General features: G+C 31.9%; 1 protein-coding gene across 3 annotated transcripts in view; it reads left to right on the top strand.

The window, feature by feature from the left end:
- Positions 1-13,277, top strand: part of CDH19 (cadherin 19) — a 103,124-nt gene that overhangs the window by 57,862 nt on the left and 31,985 nt on the right. For all 3 annotated transcript variants that reach the window (XM_050767123.1, XM_050767122.1, XM_050767124.1), the window contains 3 exons: positions 1,347-1,531; positions 2,029-2,282; positions 11,195-11,316. In XM_050767123.1, the coding sequence (XP_050623080.1) occupies positions 1,347-1,531; positions 2,029-2,282; positions 11,195-11,316 (561 nt within the window). The remainder of the gene's footprint in view (positions 1-1,346; positions 1,532-2,028; positions 2,283-11,194; positions 11,317-13,277) is intronic.

Below are 13,277 nucleotides of genomic sequence, written 5' to 3' on the forward strand. Positions count from 1 at the left end.
TAGACAAAATATTGACTGAGGAAAATACTTCAGTTCTTTTTCATTTTGAAGGCCAATAGTTTAATATCAGCTCAATAACATTTAAGTTTTAAACATTCGCTTTCACGTTCATGGCAATGTCATTGTTTTCTGCAGATTAATGTCTTAGTGATTTTTAATTTTCCAATAGCATAGACAATTCTTTTAATTTTTCTATAATGTAAAAAGCACTACTACATAGTCAATCTTCAACATCTGCTCTAAAAAAGTAGTAAAATATTAGCACTTTAAAAATAACATTTATCCCACTTAAAAATTAAAGTCTCAAATGCAGTCTTTGAAGTGACTGCCTCCTCCATGCTTCTAAACGAAATAGGAATCCCTTTAAAGAAGAATTTTATTATATGTGCATCTTTTTTAGAATTCTAAGGAGTTTCATTTTTTAAAATATTGCATGTTTGCTGATGCCGCTTGACACGAATAATGTCATATATTGACATGGATGAAAATGCAATTGCAAATAATAATTTTAAAATAGTGTAGTTCTATATCAGTTTTATTCAAGTTACTCCTGAAAAATAAAAAAAAAAAAATCCCAGCAATTTATAGTTATATTTATGTTTTTAAAATACATCTGCAATTATTTTCTCAGAACCAAATCAACTAGGTCATCTTTGACTACAAAATATTTTTTCTATTACATTCATTTACCAACTCTTTTCAATCTGTATTTCCTTGCATTTCCTCTATAGCTAATGTAATGCAGGCTCAGACCCTCAGAAGCTCTCAGAATCAAACTGTTTTTCTTGGAACTCAGCTATTTGCATGCAGACTCTCCCACCTTTATTCCACATGTATATTCATTCAGTAACTTCAGGTATCAGGAATGTTAGAGTAAAATTGAAAGTTATTTCTGTCGAATTTAATTTAGTATGATTGAAGGTTACAATAAAAAATAAAACATGAACACTGAGGTGACACGCATGTAAATAGAAGTAATATTGGTGATAGACTTTCCTAAGATATATTTGAGAGATGATGATAGATGCTCAAATGAGATATTAGAAAGTATTTATATTTCAAAAAAAAGGGAAAGAGACTATATATGGGGGCAGAGAGAGAGGAAGGTAGAAGGAAGGAGGGAAGGAAGGAAGGAAGGAAAGAGGGAAGGAAGGAAGGAAGGAAGGAAGGAAGGAAGGAAGGAAGGAAGGAATAAAAAGAAAAAAGAGAAAGAAAAAAAGATTAAGAACAAGTAACTGGGAAAGGTAGGTATGGGATTCCCTAGAGATCATAAATAAAGAATGCTATAATTGCAAGTTTTCCATGTTAAGTATTTATCCAAAATATCTCAAATTTTGTTTTTAAAGGTTTATACCGCCTGACGGTCTCTGAATCTGCACCCACTGGGACTTCTATAGGAACAATCATGGCATATGATAATGACATAGGAGAGAATGCAGAAATGGATTACAGCATTGAAGAGGATGATTCACAGACATTTGACATTATTACTAATCATGAAACTCAAGAAGGAATAGTTATATTAAAAAAGGTAGACATGTTAAAATTATTTGCCTTGCAGAATAATGCAAAATTAAAACATATCCTATTTTGTGTAACTGGTTAATTTTTAACTCATTAAATAATTGAAATGAGAACCTGTAATTTCTATTTTATGGAGAAAAGGATTTTAGGGATGATATAGTTATTACGGAGCTTTTTGAATTATATGCAGAACACTGTTTTAATTCTATTAAAAGAAAACTTTTTGGAAAATATCTTAAATACTAGGAAATTAATTCTCAGTTTCAGTAGATGTTTATGCCCTCAAAAGTATAATGTTATCTCCAAACTAAAATAGGTAACTGACAATATACACACAGATGTGTTATGCCTGATTAACAATTATATCAGAGAGATCCATGTACATAAAAAGAAAAATCTAACTGAAAGGCACTGAGACTTACTTTAACAGGTAAAACTTTTTTTCTAAGTAGTATCTTGGGTTATTAAAGCCATTTCTTCTGTGTACACTGTATTTCTTTGCAGAAAGTGAATTTTGAGCACCAGAACCACTATGGTATTAGAGCAAAAGTTAAAAACCATCATGTTGATGAGCAGCTCATGAAATACCACACTGAAGCTTCCACCACTTTCATTAAGATCCAGGTGGAAGATGTTGATGAGCCTCCTCTTTTCCTCCTTCCGTATTACATATTTGAAATTTTTGAAGAAACCCCACAAGGATCATTTGTAGGCGTGGTGTCTGCCACAGACCCAGACAATAGGAAATCTCCTATCAGGTATGTCTGTAAGGTCAGTTTTGCATTAATAAATAAGTAAATATAAATTAGATTAAAAATAAAATTGCTTTCTTTTTTTTTTTTTTTTTTTTTTTATTAAGAGGGAGTCTCACTCTGTTGTCTAGGCTGGAGTGCAGTGGTGCAATCTCGGCTTACTGCCACCCCTGCTTCCCAGATTCAAGCGATTCTTCTGCCTCAGCCTTCCTAGTGGCTGGGACTACAGGCATGCACCACCACGCCCGGCTAATTTTTGTGTTTTTAGTAGAGACGGGGTTTCATCATATTGTCCAGGCTGGTCTCCAACTCCTGACCTCGTGATCCACCCGCCTTTGCCCCCCAAAATGGTGGCATTACAGGTGTGAGCCACCGCGCCTAGCCTGCATGCAAATTTAAACAAGGTTATATCTGTATCTACATTTCTGTATGTCATACTTAATTTGTAACAATTTAAATAAAATAGGGAACCGCAATGTCAGTTAAGATGCAGTAAAATTGGTGATTTCAAACACGTACAAGAAAGAGGCAATTACCAATTAAAATTCAGTGCATTATAATTCCCTCTTAATTGGGGAAAGGAGATAAGAGAAAAAAAAATTATTTTTTTAAATCCGCAATTAGAGCTGAAACAAAGCTGATCAAAATGTGGCCTATTTAAGGCTGGGGGCGGTGGTTCACACCTGTATTCCCAGCACTTTAGAAGGCCGAGGCGGGCGGATCACAAGGCCGGGAGATCAAGACCATCCTGGCTAACACGGTGAAATCCCGTCTCTACCAAAAAAAAAAAAAAAAAACACTAGCCGGGCGAGGTGGCGGGCGCCTGTAGTCCCAGCTACTCGGGAGGCTGAGGCAGGAGAATGGCGGGAACCCAGGAGGCGGAGCTTGCATTGAGCTGAGATCCGGCCACTGCACTCTAGACTGGGAGACAGAGCGAGACTCCGTCTCAACAACAACAACAACAACAAGTGGCTTATTTAAATATTATTTACTTCAAATGATATTCAGAAATTGGGAAAACTTTTATAGCAGTGGTCCTCAAGCTTTCTGCCGCCAGGAACCAGTTCGGTGGAAGACAATTTTTCCATGGTTGGTGGGGTGAAGGGGAATGATTTCAGAATAAAACTGTTCTGCCTCAGATTATCTGGCCTTAGATTCTCATAAGGAGCTCTGTACCTAGATCCATCACATACACAGTTCACAGCAGGGTTCATGTTCCCATGACAATCTAATGCTGCCCCTGATATGAGAGGAGGGGGAGCTCAGACAGTAAGGCTGGCTCGCCTGCCCTCACCTCGTGCTGTGCAGCCAGATTCCCGACAGGCCAAGGACAGGTAGCAGTTCATGGCCTGGGAGTTGGGAACCTGTGTTTTACAGGATACCACTCAAAGGAGTTCAAAGGGTTAGAAATCTATTCTTGTATTACAATTAAACGAATATTTGCCACCTATTAAAATAGTCTGTTATTTTCAGTTACTATGTTATAATTTATTTTCCTTTGTTTTATTTTTTGTGTGTTTGTTTGTTTTAGTATTTGAGGTATAGTCTGGTTGGGCATAAAAAACCAAAACTTGTTACATAATTATTTTTCCAACACCTTTCCTTATTCATCTATTTTCCATAAACCTTCATGTATTAATTAAGATGCCGGCTACTGCTTGGCTCTGTGAAGGTCTTGCAGTAGCTCAATGAAATGGCTCAATTTAATTTTTGATACCAAGAAATGTTCCCACTTTTCTATTATAGTTCATTTCATAAAATGTTGCCTTCTGATATGCATATATAGTTCTTAATTAGTCATAGAGATTTTAGTAATTGTATAAGTGCATATCAATTATTTAAAAAATATATCTATATACCTATTCATTTTTCTTCAGGGAACACTAAATAATATGGAATGTTAAAAAATGCTTTGATGATTAAGATATTCAATATGTTATCATTTATAATAATAAAGTATTGAAAACAATTTTAGGAATACAAGTGAATAAACTATAATTTATCATGCTTGAGATGCATAGATAATAACATTGCATATATTTTAAAGCACAATAATACACAGTGAAGAACTGCATGCTTACTACATGTGAAAACGCTACATATATATGAAGAAAAACATAAGGTGCAACCAAATCTTAAGAGGTTTTGTATTTTATAGTATCACCATTGGTGTCTACTTACTTCAGTATGAAAATATTTTAGCTAATGATTTTCACTTTTATACTGGCAATTATTACTTTTTAAAATAACTTGTATCCATTAAAAAATACATTTTAATGATTTCACAGATGTTTTTTCATTTAAAAGTGGCTTTAAATAATATTGCTTTTTGTACATATGTTAGGATCACTGAGGATACAGCAGTTTTTGTTGTTGATATTGTTGATATTTTTTCCATATGATATAGCTTGATTTAACAAACATTCAAAATACATCATAAAAACAAAATCAGATGCATATGAAAATATCCACTTCAGCACATTTCAGGAGGCCTTCTTTTTGGGTTTCTTTATTTCCTTTTTTCTTTGTAAGCAAAAGATCCCCAAAATGTTTGAACATAAAATGCAAAATGATTTCAATTTGAGTTTTAATTTGATAATATCTCTTCTTTAATACTCACTGCATGGTAAGAGCTGTGAAAACCAGAAGAAATATTAGGACACTGTATTTTAGCCTTAGGGATGTTTCTTTGTTTTGGGAGAAACACTAACACATATTAAACATAGTAAATTAGCCCCAATTCATTAAACTCATATTAGTTTTTCCTACTGAGTAAGAATCACCTGCTGTTTCTGTAAAGGATGGAAATTCCCAAACTCAGTTTCATCAAGTCTTGGGTGGGAAAAATAAACTGGTTTAACAAAATATTAGTGCTGTAGTTGAGGTCGTAAAAGCTTGAGAAGCAAGATCTACCTTTATATGAATTATAGTAACTAACCATATGTCAATTAAAAAAAAATGGGGCACAGAAATGATGGAAAATGTGATATTTAGATTTGAAAGTGAGATGATAGAATTGTTTTAAGGAGCCTAGTGTGGTAAAAATTAGAGGAGCCCAAACAATCTATAATAAAATCTCTACCATAAAATTATTAAGAACTTCATAAGAAATTATTCTTAATTTTTTTTATTTTATCACTAAGACTATGTATTATTTCAGAGGACTAAATGTTTATGTCCCTCAAAATTCATATTTGAAATCTGAAACACCAATGAAATGGTATTAGAATGTGGGTCCCATATTTGAAATCCTAAATCTCAATGAAATTGTATTAGGTGGGTACAAGAAGGTGGGTCCTATAGGCATCAAGTCATACGAGTAGAGCCCTAATGAATGCGATTAGTGCCCTTACAAAGGGGAACCCAGATAGCTCTCTCAGCCTCTCCCTGCCTGTAAGGACACAGAAGTCAGCAGTCTGCAACGGAAAGGGGGCTCCTGTCAGAAGCCAATCATGCTGGCATCATAATCTCATACTTCCAGCCTCTAGAAATGTGACAAATAAATATCAGTTGTTTATAAGCTGCCCAGTCTATGGTAATTTTTCATAGCTATCTGTGATGACTAAAAATTGCCTAACTCATTTGGACTTCAGATACAGGGATTACTCTTTTCCTATCAATGGGTATGATTCACTTCTTGGACATTATTGAAGTTTCCTTTTAAATTAAGCCTAAAGTCAAATTTTGAAATATTTTGTAAGTATGAGAAAGATAGCGTATTCTTTCCTGTTAAAAAAAAAAAGAGCAAATAAAACCCAAAGCAAACAGAAAAAAAAGGAAATAAAAAGATTAGATCACAAGCAGTGAAATTGAAAGCATTGGAGTAATATAATGAAACCAATAGCAGATTCTTTCAAAATATTGCTAAAGTTTATTAATCTCTATCGAGAAAGACCAAGGGACAAACAGAGAAAGAGAAGACAAAAATTACTATTATCAGAAGTGAAAAATGGAGCACACATACTGATCCCACAGACATTAAAAAGATTATAGGGCTACTTTGAACAATTCTATGCCCATACATTTAGATGAAGTTCTTGAGAGAATCCACTAAATTTATATTAAAAGATAAATAACCTTAGCATACACACACACATATATATTTACAAACAACCATATATATACAACCACATAAATATGTACACATACACATGCGTACACACAAGCATATATATATATCACCAAAAAGTCAGTTAAAAACCTTCACAAAAACAAAGAACAGTTCTAGTAAAAATTGATGCCACTGATAAATTCTACCATATGTTACAAGCAAAGAAAACTACAGATCAAGATCCCTCATAAACAAATATAAAAATTATTTACAAATAATTGTAACTCCAGCTATTTGTGAAAAGGAAAGTATATCCCTATCAACTGGAGTGCACCCAGGAATACAAGGATGCGTCCATATTTTAAAATATTTTCATGTAAATTACCATATTGACAGATTAAAAAAGAAAAGTCATATATCATCTCAATAGACAAAGAAAAAAACATTTGACAATATTCAAAATTAATTTATTGTAAAAACTATCAGCACAATATGAATAGAAGGGAAGATTCTTAAACAGATACAGAGTATCTACAAAAGAATGCTGCTAATATTATACTCAATTATGGAATATTATGCGCTTTTTCCTTAAGATTGGAAACAAGGTAGCAATGTATTCTTTCACCAGTCCAAATCTATAATATTGGAAGTCCTGGCCATGCAATAAGTGAGAAAAAGAAATAAAAACATACAAGCTGGAGAGAAATAATGTCGTTTTCTTTATTTGCAGATGGCTTGATTATTGTCTAGATAATTCCATAAAATTCACAAAAAATGCCCAGTAATAAGTGAGTTTATCAAGGTAGAAAGATACAAGATTATTATAAATTAAACATATACTGAATAACACCCAGCAATCCTACTCCCAGTCATTTACCCAGGAAAAAAGGAAACTTTGTGTTTTGGGTTGAGTTGTGTCCTAAAGATACAAGTTGAGTCCTAACATCCAGTACACTCGAATGTGGCCTTGTTAAGAAATAGAGTGATTTTGGAGGTAAATAGTTAAGATAAGGTCATACCTGAGCAGGTATGTTTTTAATCCAAAATGACTGGTGTCGCTATAAGAAGGTAGACACTGGGAGAGGACTGCCATGTGACAACTGAAGCAGAGATCAGAGCAATGCATCTACAAGCGGAAGAATAGCAAGGACTGCCAGAAATCACTGGAAGCTAGAAACGAGATGGAAGGATTCACCCCTACAGGCTTCAAAGGAAGCATGACCCTGTTGATGCTTTGATTTTGATAACTCTCATAGAGTTAATTTATTGTTTTCAGCCACCCAGCTTGTGGTGTTTTGTTGCAGCAGGCCTAGAAAACATACTCACTTATTTTGACATGAAAACCTGTATGCAGGCATTTATGGCAGCTTTATACATGACCTCCAAAAACTGGAATTGACTCAAATGTCCTTCAAGAGGTGAATGGATTTTAAAAAAATAAACAAACAAAAATAAACAAAGCCTGTGGTACCTAAACTAAAAAGATACGACAAAGGAAAGGAGGGTGATAAAATTGTTCTGCGTCATTACGTGATGGCAGACACATGACTATTCATTTGTCCAAGTTCACAGAATTCTTCATGATATAGAGTAAAATACTAATTAGTGTAAACTCTGGCAAAAAATCAAACAGAACTTTGGAGATATTCCTAAAATGAAGGCAAAGTACTGCAAGTGTACTTTATTATATTATAGACAAATAACATCAAACGGAGAGGAATTAGGAAAATACAACCTAAGTAATTTTGGAAGAGGGTATTTCAACTCAAAATATAGAGACCAAAAAAGTTGCTGTTCAGAAGAAATGTACTCTACATACTGAGTATATTTTTTTACGTGGTTACTATTTAGGGATTGCAGTGTTACTCTGCGTGTATATTGGGATTGAACACATAAGTAAATATATTATAGATAAGAGTAAGATTCATTATTGTCAAAGGAAATAGTTACAAATAAAAAAATGAGAAAAGTTACATGAAGGTGTGGCACTGGATTAAAATCTGAGGTATGATACACTAATGCCTTCTTAGTATATATACAGACAGAAGGAATTATATGGAAATAAATATAGATGTGTTTGTATGCATGAGTATACATACATATATTTCCTGTTGATGTCTGCTCAAAGCACCTACATACAATGAAACTCAAGAAGCAATGGAAACTCTTAATACCTAGATCTTGCTTTCTAATGCTGCTCTCCAATCAAAGATACTGCAACTCATCTGATAACTAGAATCCAGAATTATCGTAAGGAAAAGACAAGATTATCCTGGAGCATCTTGTGGTTCCAGAAAGAAAGTATTCAAAAATGTTAACACTACTCATCTATAGATACTGAAAATTAGTGGATAAATGTTTGAGGAGAAACCAGAACATTTTAAAATAGTTTCCTGAGATCTTTATGAATTACAAAAGAAAAAAATAGCAACTTACCCCAGAGAAATGGGGTCATCATCACCTAATCGAGTGCTCAATGTTAATATCGCCATTCATGAGATATGATGAACGTCATGTTCCCCTGATATGATAGCCTGAGAAAGTATATCATGTCTGTGTTATTCCTGCCAAAAATATGTAACCTTAGTCTAATCATGAGAAAGCATCAGACAAACCGAGAGACACTCTATCAAATAATTGACCAATACTCTTCAATAGCATCAAGGTCTTGAGAGACAAGAACATTGAGGAATTGTGGAGGAGACTAAGGACACAGGAAAATGAAAGACAATATTGCATTCTAGATTAGATTGTGAAAGAAAAAGAATAAGAGTGGAAAAAACTGTGAAATCCAACTGTAGTTTGTAGTTTGATTAATTACATTATAGCGATTAATTTATTAATACGATTAAAGTTTTATATAAGATTTTAACATTAGAAAAAGCTGAGTGAAGAGCATGTAGAAATCCTGTGTGCTATTTTTGCAATATTTCTGTAAGTCCAAAATTATTTTAAAATGTTTTTAATTGGATTAGTGGGAAAATTCCAAATTTTTAATTTTGCTGAGGTGATGATGGAACATATCTAAGTAAGGCAGCTGTTTACATATTTATGAATTTTCTGATGTTTGTCTCCCTAGTTTTAAAAATGGGAAAAATATGTATGTATTTTACATATATGTAAAATTTAACTAAAATTTACCTCAAAGCCAAACAAATTTTGTCCAGTGAAGGTTGAGTGGGGGAGAAAAATTTACATAACGAGAATTTGTGTTTCTAAAAATGGTTAAGAAAAATGATACATATTACACATCATTGCTTATATCACATCCTAGAAGGCTACATATATTTTTATTTCTGTTTTAATTAATTAATGAGACCTGAACCAATTATTGTTTATGTGGCTCTTCTTCCTAAATTCTAACAGTTGCGCATTAAACTATTAAAGACTATAACATCCTATCAAACTTTAAATGGGCTTTATGTGCAATGACATTTTACAGAAATAGGATTAGATGTTTAATTCAAAATAACAACTGTTAAAACACTGTATAATTTTGTCAACAAATCTATTATGTGTGAAATGCAACCACTTCAGGATATTTAGGGAAAATACTTATAAATATTTTAAATGGGGGTACAGTTAAAACTGAACTCCTCTAAACCTTAATTATTTGTAATTTCTATTGAATCTTTATCTGAATACCAATCTACAAAGTAGTATAATGTTTTTGGAAACTTTTGAACTCAAAATTAAAATATTCTCATCTTTGCCATATAATTATGGCAAACTTCATTGATATCTCATCAAAGTCTTCAGGAATATACATGCAATGATAAACCATTATTGAACCCTAGTTATTATTACTCTTTAATTTTTATTATTAATTATTTCCATGTAGATGAGATACGCTGAGTATTTCAAAGTCGTCTTTCATTGTGGAGGTGGAGGTCATTTTTCAGTTTTTTTTTTTTTTAATGGGAGAACTTTGTAACTTGGCTTTCTTCGATGCACAATCAATCTAAAAGCACATTAGAACTACTATATTTTACTTTTGTTTTACATGTGTATATATATAAAACATACATATTATATGAAAAATATATAATATATAATAAATACATATGATGTAATATATCACATATACATACATACATAGATATATAATATCATATATAATAAAACATATGTGTATTGTATATTACATATATGTTACATATGTTATAAAATATGTAATGTGTTATAAAATGTAAAATATATGTCATATATAATGTATTGTATATATGTTTTACATTATATATATATATAAAATCTTTTGGATTCCTGATTCCAGATTCCAGATTTCAGAAGTCTTTCAGATTTCTCAAAAGAATTAAAAGTCTATCTACTATATAGACTTTACCCTTTATCAAATTTACTTTTTAAACAAACAAAAACATTTGTTAAATATCAAGTCAAGTAATTGTAGTAAAATGAACAGATTCGCAAGCAACACCTGTGACGTAGGAAAGAGATCAATACTAGTGTAGGCTGAAGATGTATTTTAATTTATTTCATAGAAAAAAAAATTCACAATCATTAATTTTTACTCCACTTATTTGCATTTCTCTTCATTTCCCAAATGGCTTTTGACATTATTTTAGAGTCATTAATCTATTAACATTCTTTTTTGACATGAGAATGAGTGACATGTGTTTACAGTTAGCATCCATCAATTGAAATCTAAAGTCAGGTTACATTTTTTTTTTCTATCTCCACTGAGTTGATCTTAAATACAGGAATAAACTATTTTAAAAGTTGTTCAGTATTATATATTGGCTATGTAGGGCATGCATTGAATAAGACATCTTATTGCTTAAAGACTATTATGTAACATTGTTATGTAGACAGAATAAAAACATTAAAGTATACTTTCTTTTTGGTTCAGGTATTCTATTACTAGGAGCAAAGTGTTCAATATCGATGATAATGGTACAATCACTACAACTAACTCACTGGATCGGGAAATCAGTGCTTGGTACAACCTAAGTATTACAGCCACAGAAAAATGTAAGTACTCATTTGAAATCCAATACAGCTGTTTGCATATTTCGTAAATAATTACACAATTTCTATACATGGAGACAAGGCTGCCTTAAAATGCTGTTGGAATTATTTAAATGACATTCAATGTAAATGTGTGTACTTGTGTATTTTATTAGTTTTATTAACATCTGCTTTCCTTTACTACTATTCCAGCTTATTTATATGCTTATCACTAAATACCTTCTAAACTGTTATTTTCTAATTATAACAGTAAATAGTTTTTCATACAAGCATAAATTGAGGAAACCACAAAATATAAGTGAAATTCACCTGAAATTCTGCTTGTTTATTTAGGCAGATGGTTTCGTTTTCGGTTTGTAAATTATTCTGATTTACCACTTAGATATTGTCCTTAAAATTATGAATCAGTGATTCATGCAATTATATTGTTTAAAGCTTAAAGAAATAAATATAACACAATATAAAATATCAGTCATTTCCATTACTTAATCAATAGATATAAAATTGTAAAGTATTAAAATTGTGAACAGAAAATATTCTCAGATGCATCTTTTCTTATAGCTGATTTTACATAGAATTTTAATGATCGTGGTTCCTTTCTTCACTCTTTGTTGAGGCGGGAAGCATATATTTCTGTTTTCCTTACTTTGTTAGGCAGATGGCAGGTGATATGGTGGAGTGGAAGGCATCTCTGCGTGTTTTTTGCGATACAATGAACAGTTCTATGGAAACACTGTAGGAGAGCTGGAATCTGGGTTTTCAAGGTTCCATTTAACTAAACCATAAAAGGAAGCAAATGTTACAATGGAATAAATGCCCTCTGCACTAGAGGAAATGTCAAGGCTTCTCATGTCAGAAAACGCAAAGATGTTTATTTTAAATGCAGCTTTTATTCATCGCTTATTTCTGAGAACAATTTTTTTTTTTTTTTCATTTTAAGGAAAAACTTGTTGGAACGAGAGTTTATAACACTGGATAACAAATTTTCATTTTTTTTCTTTCTCTAATATTTTTAAAAGTTCTACATCATTAAGCCCATTTTAGATCTATTTGGGGAAAATATGCGTAACTGCCATTTTTTTACTACCATGAAATCAATACTGAACCAAAAATAATTAGGCTTGACCATTTAAGCTTCAATAGCAATATAAACAAACCACCTAACCAGTGGAAAACAGGGCATTACATACAACTGTTTTACAAATCACCTGGCTGCATCTGCTAACTCCCTTGAAAAGCGTTCACCATAACAATTATACTGATTATAGAAAAGAGATGTTCCGTTTGAACATTTTTTTTTCCCAGCAAATGAAGTTTGTTGTGCTTAGTCTCTTTTCTGGAAAGCTTCCCCAATTAAGCACAATGCTATTTATCAGTATGCCAGCTAAGTGAATAAAACTACTAACTATTTTAAAGTGAAGCTGTGAAGTTTTATATTCATTTTGTACAGTAATACCAAAGATTTAATTTGAACTTAATTTCAAGCAAAGTTTAGGAACACAAAGATAAAAACATTAAATGAATTTCTTATTAATTTTCTGTCAGTTTATTCACAACTGAATTATGTTATACAATTTAATTACTGAAGCAAAAAGATATTCTGTGATGATGTATGTGCTAAAACCATAACAAATATGAACCTTAATTTTCTGATTAATTTCTTCTTGAAATATTTAGAAATATCTTTTCATTTTTAAATGTTCCATTAATCTATTTTCATCCTAAATGTCACACAGTAGAGAAAAGTCTCAAAAGGATAAATACTAATGGTTGCTGTATTTCTTAAAGTCCATGTGTGTATGTGTATGTGTGTAATAAATCCTAGAAATTTTAATTTTTAATTAATTGAAAATTACAATTTCTATCTTAATTGTAACTGTTATTGTTGGGAAAATACAAATACAAGCAAAATGTCACATAGAATTCATTCTATCTTCACTGAAAACCTCTCCTCAAAGGTAGAA

The sequence above is a fragment of the Macaca thibetana genome, chromosome 18 (assembly GCF_024542745.1).
Source record: "Macaca thibetana thibetana isolate TM-01 chromosome 18, ASM2454274v1, whole genome shotgun sequence".
Taxonomy (NCBI): Eukaryota; Metazoa; Chordata; class Mammalia; order Primates; family Cercopithecidae; genus Macaca; species Macaca thibetana.